This window comes from Phaenicophaeus curvirostris, unplaced genomic scaffold, assembly GCF_032191515.1.
Source record: "Phaenicophaeus curvirostris isolate KB17595 unplaced genomic scaffold, BPBGC_Pcur_1.0 scaffold_304, whole genome shotgun sequence".
Lineage (NCBI taxonomy): Eukaryota > Metazoa > Chordata > Aves > Cuculiformes > Cuculidae > Phaenicophaeus > Phaenicophaeus curvirostris.
In genome coordinates this window covers 98548-109394 of record NW_027206914.1, presented here as the reverse complement: position 1 = coordinate 109394, position 10847 = coordinate 98548, and the positions used below count along the sequence as shown (strand labels likewise).

The 10847-nt window shown below is 66.3% G+C and overlaps 1 protein-coding gene across 1 annotated transcript in view; it reads left to right on the top strand.

Annotated features, from left to right (window-relative positions):
• Positions 1-9916, top strand: part of RASIP1 (Ras interacting protein 1) — a 14339-nt gene extending 4423 nt beyond the window's left edge. The window contains 8 exon segments of the mRNA XM_069882747.1: positions 1796-1973; positions 2737-2774; positions 3562-3710; positions 3797-3906; positions 4007-4247; positions 5889-6061; positions 7484-7631; positions 8645-9916. Of these exon segments, the coding sequence (XP_069738848.1) occupies positions 1796-1973; positions 2737-2774; positions 3562-3710; positions 3797-3906; positions 4007-4247; positions 5889-6061; positions 7484-7631; positions 8645-8826 (1219 nt within the window). The 3' untranslated portion in view covers positions 8827-9916.
• Positions 9917-10847: the final 931 nt, after the last annotated feature.

The following is a 10847-nucleotide window of genomic DNA, read 5'->3' as shown; positions in this document are numbered from 1 at the left end:
GGGATGTGGGGGGCGTGGGGACGTGGGGGGACATGGGGACGGGGGGGGGCAAGGGGACATGGGGACATGGGGGACATGGGGGGGCAAGGGGACATGGGGACATGGGGGGACATGGGGATGTGGGGGGACATGGGGACGTGGGGGACATGGGGATGTGGGGGGACATGGGGACATGGGGGAGCATGGGGACGTGGGGGACATGGGGATGTGGGGGGACATAGGAATGTGGGGGGACATGGGGACACGGGGACATGGGGGGACATGGGGACACGGAGACATTGGGGGACATGGGGATGTGAGGGGATGTGAGGGGACATGGGGACATGGGGAGGCAAGGGGACATGGGGGGGCATGGGGACATGGGGGACATGGGGGGACATGGGGGGCAAGGGGACATGAGAGGACATTGGGACGTGGGGGACATGGGGGGACATGGGGACATGGGGGACATGGGGGGACATGGGGGGGCAAGGGGACATGGGGACGTGGGGACATGGGGGACATGGGGGCACCTGCCCACCACGCTGACCCGCGTGGCCCTGCTCGTCAGGGAGGCCGTCTGGGTAACCGGGGGGGACGGGGGGACGGGGGGACGGGGGGGGACATGGGGACGTGGGGGGACATGGGGACAGGGGGACATGGGGACATGGGGGGACATGGGGGCACCTGCCCGCCACGCTGACCCGCGTGGCCCTGCTCGTCAGGGAGACCGTCTGGGTAACCGGGGGGGACGGGGGGACGGGGGGACGTGGGGATGTGGGGACATGGGAGGACATGGGGACATGGGGGGATATGGGGACATGAGGGTGTGGGGGGACATGGGGACATGGAGGGACGTGGGGTCATGGGAGGACATGGGGACATGGGGGACAGGGGACATGGGGACATGGGGGGGACATGGGGACGTAGGGGACATGGGGACATGGGGGACATGGGGGGGACATGGGGACATGGGGGGACATGGGGGGACATGGGGACATGGGGGGACATGGGGACGTAGGGGACATGGGGACATGGGGGGATATGGGGACATGAGGGTGTGGGGGGACATGGGGACATGGAGGGACATGGGGACATGGGAGGACATGGGGACATGGGGGGACATGGGGGGGACATGGGGACATGGGGGGACATGGGGACGTAGGGGACATGGGGACATGGGGGACATGGGGGGACATGGGGACGTAGGGGGCATGGGGACATGGGGGACATGCGGGGACATAGGAATGTGGGGGGACATGGGGACATGGGGAAGTGGGGGGACATGGGGGTGTTGGTGGACATGGGTGGATGTGGGGATGTGGGGGGACGTGGGGGGACATGGGGGTGTGGGGGGACATGGGGGGACGTGGGGATGTGGGGGGACATGGGGATGTGGGGGGACATGGGGACGTAGGGGGCAAGAGAACATGGGGGGGCATGGGGAACATGGGGGGATGTGGGGATATGGAGGGATATGGGGGGACATGGGGGGACATGGGGGTGTGGGGGGACATGGGGGGACGTGGGGATGTGGGGGGGGGCATGGGGGGACATGGGGACATGGGGGGGCATGGGGACATGGGGACATGGGCGGGCATGGGGACATGGGGGACATGGGGGACGTGGGGGGACATGGGGGGACATAGGAATGTAGGGGGACATGGGGGTGTAGGGGGACATGGGGACATGAGGGTGTGGGGGGACATGGGGACATGAGGGTGTGGGGGGGACATGGGGACATGGGGACATGGGGACATAGGGGGACATGGGGGCACCTGCCCGCCACGCTGACCCGCGTGGCCCTGCTCGTCAGGGAGGCCGTCTGGGTAACCGGGGGGGACGGGGGGACGGGGGGATGTGGGGGGACATGGGGACGTGGGGGGACATGGGGGACACGGGGGGGCAAGGGGACATGGGGACATGGGGGGACATGGGGGCACCTGCCCGCCACGCTGACCCGCGTGGCCCTGCTCGTCAGGGAGGCCGTCTGGGTAACCAGGGGGGACGGGGGGACGGGGGGATGGGGGGGGCGTGGGGACATGGGGGGACATGGGGACGGGGGGGGACATGGGGAGACGTGGGGATGTGAGGGGACATGGGGACATGGGGATGTGGGGGGACATGGGGACATGGGGGACATGGGGACACTTGGGAACATGGGGGGACGTGGGGGATGTGGAGGGACATGGGGGGACGTGGGGACATGGGGACGTGGGGATGTGGGGACATAGTGGGGACAAGGGGTACAAGGACATGGGGGGACATGGGGACATGGGGATGAGGGGACATGGAGGGGGCAAAGGGGTACAGGGGGACAAGAGGACACGGGGACATGGAGGGACGTGGGGCTGGGGGGACACTGGGATGCAAGGGGACATGGGGACATGGGGGGACAAGGGGGGACGTGGGGATGAAGGGATATGGAGTGACATGGTGGAGATAGGGACATGGGGACATGGGGACATGGGGGGACATGGGAGGACATGGGGATGTGGGGGGACAAGGGGACATGGGGGGACACGGGGACGAGGGGATGGGGGGACCTGGAGGGGACACAGGGGGACAAGGGGATAGAAGGGAGCGGGAAACACAGGGAGATGTAGGGGTGAGGGGACACAGGGACAGGGCCCAAAGGGACATGAGGGGACAGGAGGGGACAGGAGGGGACGTGGAGGGAGGCGAGGGGACAGGGGCATGAGGGACATGGGGACAGGAGGGGACACGGGGACACTGAGGAGGAGGTTTTGTCATCAGGAGAAGATCAAGGAGATCGGGGACCGGCAGCCGGAGAAGTGAGTGTCCCCCGAACCCCAGGGGACCCCAAAAAGTCTGGTCCATGGGGAAGAGGACCCCAAAACCAGCCTGGATGGAGGGGACCCCAAACCTGGTCCTGAGGGAGGGGGGGAACCAGCAAGCTGGTCCATGAGGGGACCCCAAAACTGGTTCTGAGGGAGAGGAACCACCAAGCTGGTCCATGGGGGGACCCCAAAACTGGTTCTGAGGGAGAGGAACCACCAAGCTGGTCCATGAGGGGACCCCAAAACTGGTCCTGAGGGAGAGGAACCACCAAGCTGGTCCATGAGGGGACCCCAAAACTGGTCCTGAGGGAGAGGAACCACCAAGCTGGTCCATGAGGGGACCCCAAAACTGGTCCTGAGGGAGAGGAACCACCAAGCTGGTCCATGAGGGGACCCCAAAAACTGGTCCTGAGGGAGAGGAACCACCAAGCTGGTCCATGAGGAGACCCCAAAACTGGTCCTGAGGGAGAGGAACCACCAAGCTGGTCCATGGGGGGACCCCAAATCTGGTTCTGAGGGAGAGGAACCACCAAGCTGGTCCATGAGGGGACCCCAAACCTGTCCTGAGGGAGAGGAACCCCAAAATCCTTCTCAGGGAGGGGTGGCCCAAAGTTAGCTAGATCTGGGGGACCCCAAAACCAGCCATAACAGGGGTGGCCTCCAAAACTGACCCATTTTTTGGGACCCTGATGGTGGGACCACCCCAAAGTCCACCCCGAGAGGCTTCCCTGGTTCTGGGGTGACCCCCTCCCCCCTTTTTTTTTTCCCCCTCTCCCTGCAGCCAGCAGGACGCGGCCCCCGCGGCTCTGAGCATGGAGGAGGTGACGGCCGACCTGCGGCCCCTGATGCTCTGGCTCGCCAACGCCACGGAGCTCCTCAACCTGGCCCAGGCTCGCGTCCTGGAGCTGGAGAAGGAGCTGGAGCTGGAGGGTGAGCCCTCAGCCCCCCCGAGGACGGGCTGGGAGAGGTCCTTCTTGCTTTTTTGGGGTGCTCACCCCCAAATCCACCCCCCTCAGGCCCTTGCCAGGAGCTGACGGGCGACCTGGAAGCCTGCGATGAAGCGATGGGCATCTTGGACGAGGTGATCATGTCCACCTTCCAGCAATCCGTCTACTACCTGACCAAGGTGAGCGCCCCCCTCGCCTTTCCCAGCGCCCCAAACCCCCCCCTCCCCCATTTCTCCTCTCGGGACCCCCAATTCCTCGCTCTTAAACCCTTCCTCGTAGACCCTGTACTCGGCTCTTCCCGCTCTCCTGGAGAGCAACCCCTTCTCCGGAGCCGGAGAACCCAGCGCCGCGCAGGACCTGGGCAGCGTCCCCGAGGGCGTTCGGCCCACGCTCGCCGTCTACCAGGCGGCCCTGGAGCTGACGCGCGACTGCCAGCTGCACCCCGACCTCGTCTCCCAGACCTTCGGCTACCTCTTCTTCTTCTCCAACGCCTCCCTCTTCAACACCCTCATGGAGAAAGGTGGGGTGGGGCTGGAGGGTCCTAGGGCTGCGGGAGTGGGGTTGGAGATGGATGTGTGGGTCCCTGTGGCTCTTGGAGGTCTCTAGGACGTGTTCTTGGAGGGTTTGGGATGGATGAGTGGGTCCTTGTGGCTCTTGGAGGTCTCTAGGATGTGTTCTTGGGGGGTTTGAGATGGATGTGTGGGTCCTTGTGGCTCTTGGAGGACTCTAGGACGTGTTCTTGGAGGGTTTGAGATGGATGAGTGGGTCCTTGTGGCTCTTGGAGGACTCTAGGACGTGTTCTTGGAGGGTTTGAGATGGATGTGGGGGTCCCTGTGGCTCTTGGAGGTCTCTAGGACATGTCCTTGGAGGGTTTGAGATGGATGAGTGGGTCCTTGTGGCTCTTGGAGGTCTCTAGGACGTGTTCTTGGAGGGTTTGAGATGGATGTGTGGGTCCCTGTGGCTCTTGAAGGTCTCTAGGATGTGTCCTTGGGGGGTTTGAGATGGATGTGTGGGTCCTTGTGGCTCTTGGAGGTCTCTAGGATGTGTTCTTGGGGGGTTTGGGATGGATGTGTGGGTCCTTGCAGCTCTTGGAGGTCTCTAGGATGTGTTCTTGGGGGGTTTGAGATGGATGTGTGAGTCCTGGGGCTGTGGGAATGGGGTTTGAGATGGATGTGTGGGTCCCTGTGGCTCTTGGAGGACTCTAGGACGTGTCCTTGGGGGGTTTGAGATGGATGTGGGGGTCCCTGTGGCTCTTGGAGGACTCTAGGACGTGTCCTTGGGGGGTTTGAGATGGATGTGGGGGTCCCTGGGTCTCTGTGGGGCAGCCCTGGGGGCGTCCCCCCCGCCCCCGAGGCTTTGGGGCTGCCCCTCCCCCCTTCCCAGTTTCCTCCCATTGTCCTCACTGGGAGCTGCAGGAAACGGAGCTTCCGTGGGCAGGAAGGGCAGGAAGGGGGGGGGGCAGCAACCTGACCCCCCCAAATCCGTGACCCCCAATCCCTGCGTCCCCCTAATCCCTCTGTCCCCTAATCCCTGTGTCCCCCAATCCCTGTGTCCCCCAATCCCTGTGCCCCCAATCCCTGTGCCCCCCAATCCCTGTGCCCCCAATCCCTGTCCCCCCAATCCCTGTCCCCCCTAATCCCTGTCCCTCCCTAATCCCTGTGTCCCCTAATCCCTTTGTCCCCAATCCCTGTGTCCCCTAATCCCTGTGCCCCTAATCCCTGTGTCCCCTAATCCCTGTGTCCCCCTAATCCCTGTGTCCCCCTAATCCCTGTGCCCCTAATCCCTGTCCCCCCTAATCCCTGTGCCCCTAATCCCTGTCCCCCTAATCCCTGTGCCCCCTAATCCCTGTGCCCCTAATCCCCGTGTCCCCTAATCCCTGTGTCCCCCTAATCCCTGTGCCCCTAATCCCTGTCCCCCTAATCCCTGTGCCCCCTAATCCCTGTGCCCCTAATCCCCGTGTCCCCTAATCCCTGTGTCCCCCTAATCCCTGTGCCCCTAATCCCTGTCCCCCTAATCCCTGTGCCCCCTAATCCCTGTGCCCCTAATCCCCGTGTCCCCTAATCCCTGTGTCCCCCTAATCCCTGTGCCCCTAATCCCTGTGCCCCCTAATCCCTGTCCCCCCCAATCCCTGTGTCCCCCCCTAATCCCCGTGCCCCCCCAGGCAGCGCCGGCCCCTTCTTCCAGTGGTGGCGCGGGGTTCGGATCCGAACCAACCTGGACCTGGTGCTGGACTGGCTGACGGGCCAGGGCCTCGGGGACATCGCCGGAGAGTTCTTCCGCAAGCTCTCGGCCACCGCCAACCTGCTCTGCACCCCCAGGAGCTGCCTGGCCAAGGTGGGGGGGCTGGGGACATGGGGGGACACGGGGGGACATGGGGGGACATCGGCCACCGCCAACCTGCTCCGCACCCCCAGGAGCTGCCTGGCCAAGGTGGGGGGGCTGGGGACACCGGGGGGGCACTGGGGGGGCTGGGGACACTGGGGACACTGGGGACACTGGGAGGGCTGGGGAGAGTGGAGGGGCTGGGGACACTGGGGACACTGGGGACACTGGGAGGGCTGGAGATACTGGGGACACTGGGAGGGCTGGGAGCACTGGGAGGGCTGGGGACACTGGGAGAACTGGGGACACTGGGAGGGCTGGAGACACTGGGAGAATTGGGGACACTGGGGACACTGAGAGGGTCTGGGGTCCCTGGGGGTGCTGGGGACACTGGGGACACTGGGAGAGCTGGAGATACTGGGGACACTGGGAGGGCTGGGGGCACTGGGGACACAGGGAAGGCTTGGGACAGTGGAGGGTCTGGGGATACTGGGGACACTGGGAGGGCTGGGGACACTGGGGACACCGAGAGGGCCTGGGGTCCCTGGGGTCCCTGGGGTCCCTGGGGGTGCTGGGGACACTGGGGACACCGAGAAGGCCTGGGGTCCCTGGGGTCCCTGGGGTCCCTGGAGGTGCTGGGGACACTGGGGACACCGAGAGGGCCTGGGGTCCCTGGGGTCCCTGGGGGTGCTGGGGACACTGGGGACACTGAGAGGGTCTGGGGTCCCTGGGGGCGCTGGGGACACTGGGAGGGCTGGGGACACTGGGGACACCGAGAGGGCCTGGGGTCCCTGGGGTCCCTGGGGGTGCTGGGGACACTGGGGACACTGAGAGGGTCTGGGGTCCCTGGGGTCCCTGGGGTCCCTGGGGGTGCTGGGGACACCGAGTGGGCCTGGGGTCCCTGGGGGCACTGTGGACACTGGGGACACCGGGGACACCGAGAGGGCCTGGGGTCCCTGGGGTCCCTGGGGACAGTGGGGACAGTGGGGACACCGAGAGGGTCTGGGGTCCCTGGGGGCGCTGGGGACACTGGGGACACTGAGAGGGTCTGGGGTCCCTGGGGTCCCTGGGGGCACTGGGGGTGCTGGGGACACTGGGGACACCGAGAGGGCCTGGGGTCCCTGGGGTCCCTGGGGGTGCTGTGGACACTGGGGACACTGAGAGGGCCTGGGGTCCCTGGGGGCACTGGGGGTGCTGGGGACACTGGGGACACTGAGAGGGTCTGGGGTCCCTGGGGTCCCTGGGAGGGCTGGGGACACTGGGGACACTGAGAGGGCCTGGGGTCCCTGGGGTCCCTGGGGACACTGGGGACACCGGGGACACCGAGAGGGCCTGGGGTCCCTGGGGACGCCGGTTACGTTGGAGGGTCGGGGGTCCGCGGGGGCTCCGGGGAGGGGTCCCGCGGTGTCCCCATGTCCCCCCGTGTGTCCCCAGGCCAGCTGGCCGCGCCTGCGGGCCGAGTTCCCGGCGCTGACGCCCCCCCAGCTGCACCACGTGCTCAGCCACTACCAGCTGGGCCCGGGGCGCCCCCCGCCCCCCGCCTGGAGCCCCCCGCCCGACGACAGGGACACGGTGGCCTCCGGTCAGTGGCCGCCCCGGCCCCATGGCCCTGGCCCCATCCCTGGCCCCGTCCCCATCCCCATCCTGTCCCCATGTCCCTGTCCCCATCCCTATCCCCATGTCCTTGACCCCATCCCCATCCCCAGTCCCTATTCCCCATCTCTGTCCCCATGTCCCTGTCCCTATCCCCGTCCCCATGTCCCTGTCCCCATCCCCAGTCCCCATCCCCATCTCTGTGCCCATGTCCCTGTCCCCTTTCCCTGTCCCCAAGTCCCTGTCCCCATCCCCATCTCTGTCCCTATTCCCTGTTCCCATTTCTCTGTCCCCGTCCCTGTCCCTGTCCCCATGTCCCCATCCCTGTCCCCATCTCTTTCCCCATCCCCATCTCTGTCCCCATGTCCCAGTCCCCATCCCTGTCCCCATCTCATGTCCCCACTCCCGTCCCTGTCCCCATCCCTGTCCTCATCCCCATCCCTGTCCCCATGTCCCTGTCCCCATCCCTGTCCCCCGTCCCCATCCCATGTCCCCATCCCATGTCCCTGTCCCCATCCCTGTCCCCATGCCCCTGTCCCCATCCCCATCTCTGTCCCCATGTCCCCATCCCCATCTCTGTCCCCATGTCCCTGTCTCCATCCCTGTCCCCATGGCCCTGTCCCCATCCCCATCCCTGTCCCCATGTCCCCATCCCTGTCCCCATCCCCAGTCCCCATCCCCATCCCTGTCCCCATGTCCCTGTCCCCATCCTTGTCCTCCGTCCCCATCCCATGTCCCCATCCCATGTCCCTGTCCCCATCCCTGTCCCCATGGCCCTGTCCCCATCCCCATCCCTGTCCCCATGTCCCTGTCCCCATCCCTGTCCCCATCCCTGTCCCTATGTCCCAGTCCCCATCCCTGTCCCCATGGCCCTGTCCCCATCCCCATCCCTGTCCCCCTGTCCCCATCCCATGTCCCTGTTTCTCTGTCCCCATCGCTGTCCCCATCGCTGTCCCCATGTCCCCGTTTCGCTGTCCCCACCCGTGCTGTCGCCGTCCCCAGGTGACATCTTCGAGAGTTTCTCGGAGCACCCCCCGCTGCTGCTGCCCAGCCAGGGCTTCCGCCTGCGCCCCGGGGAGCCCGTGGGGGACGAGGGGCTGCGGGGGCCCCTCTGCCGCCTGCGCCGCCTGCTCTGGGACCTCGAGCTGGGCTCCCTGCCCGCCAACCAGCGCCCCGCGCCCTGAGGGGACCCCAAAACCCGGGGGGCCCCCCAAAACCCAGGGACCCCCCAAAACCCAGGGACCCCCCCCATGGGATCCCATCCATGCGCCCCAACCACCCCCAGGCCCCTCTGCCACCTCCTCGGGGACCTCAAGCCGGACTCCCTGCCCCCCAACCAGTGCCCTGAGGGGACCCCAAAACCTCAGGGACCCCCCCAAAACCCAATGACCCCCCCAAAATCCCAGGGAGCCCCCAAAACCCCAGGGGACCCCCCCATGGGATCCCATCCATGCGCCCCAACCACCCCCAGGCCCCTCTGCCACCTCCTCGGGGACCTCAAGCCGGACTCCCTGCCCCCCAACCAGTGCCCTGAAGGGACCCCAAAACCCAGGGGGCCCCCCAAACTCCCCCCCAAAACCCAGGGACCCCCCAAAAACCAGGGACCCCCCCCATGGGATCCCATCCGTGCTCCCCAACCACCCCCAGGCCCCGCTGCCACCTCCTCGAGGACCTCGAGCTGGGCTCCCTGCCCCCCAACCAGTGCCCTGAGGGGACCCCAAAACCTCAGGGACCCCCCCAAAACCCAATGACCCCCCCAAAATCCCAGGGAGCCCCCAAAACCCCAGGGACCCCCCCCATGGGATCCCATCCATGCGCCCCAACCACCCCCAGGCCCCTCTGCCACCTCCTCGGGGACCTCAAGCCGGACTCCCTGCCCCCCAACCAGTGCCCTGAAGGGACCCCAAAACCCAGGGGGCCCCCCAAACTCCCCCCCAAAACCCAGGGACCCCCCAAAAACCAGGGACCTCCCCCATGGGATCCCATCCGTGCTCCCCAACCACCCCCAGGCCCCGCTGCCACCTCCTCGGGGACCTCAAGCTGGGCTCCCTGCCCCCCAACCACTGCCCTGAGGGGACCCCAAAACCCGGGGGGCCCCCCAAAACCCGTGCCCCCCCCCCCAAAACCCAGGGACCCCCCAAAACCCCAGGGACCCCCCCAAACAGTTTAATTTAACCCTTAAGGCAGAAAAATCTTGGTTCAGCACTGGAGAAGCCCCGGGATTTGTGCTCCGAGAGCTTCTCCAGGGAGTTCGCAATAAATTTATACGCAGAATTTTTTTCCAAATTCATGGGGTTTTCCCCTAAAATGACAAGTGTCCGTCAGTCCCTTGTGTCCGTCTGTCCGTCCTGGGGGGCTCTGGGGGGTCCCTTGTGTCCGTCTGTCCGTCCTGGGGGGCTCTGGGGGGTCCCTTGTGTCCATCTGTCCATCCTGGGGGGCTCTGGGGGGTCCCTTGTGTCCATCTGTCTGTCCTGGGGGGCTCTGGGGGGTCCCTTGTGTCCGTCTGTCCATCCTGGGGGGCTCTGGGGGGTCCCTCGTGTCCATCTGTCCATCCTGGGGGGCTCTGGGGGGGTCCCTTGTGTCCATCTGTCCATCCTGGGGGGCTCTGGGGGGTCCCTTGTGTCCATCTGTCCGTCCTGGGGGGCTCTGGGGGGGTCCCTTGTGTCCATCTGTCCGTCCTGGGGGGCTCTGGGGGGGTCTCTTGTGTCCATCTGTCCGTCCTGGGGGGCTCTGGGGGGGTCCCTTGTGTCCGTCTGTCCGCCCTGGGGTGCTCTGGATGGACACGGGGGGGTCCCTTGTGTCCGTCTGTCCGTCCTGGGGGGCTCTGGGGGGGTCCCTTGTGTCCATCTGTCCGTCCTGGGGGGCTCTGGGGGGGTCCCTTGTGTCCATCTGTCCGTCCTGGGGGGCTCTGGGGGGGTCCCTTGTGTCCGTCTGTCTGTCCTGGGGGGCTCTGGGGGGGTCCCTTGTGTCCATCTGTCCGTCCTGGGGGGCTCTGGGGGGGTCTCTTGTGTCCATCTGTCCGTCCTGGGGGGCTCTGGGGGGGTCCCTTGTGTCCGTCTGTCCGCCCTGGGGTGCTCTGGATGGACATGGGGGGGTCCCTTGTGTCCGTCTGTCCGCCCTGGGGTGCTCTGGATGGACACGGGGGGGTCCCTTGTGTCCGTCTGTCCGTCCTGGGGGTGCTCTGGATGGACATGGGGGGGGGTCC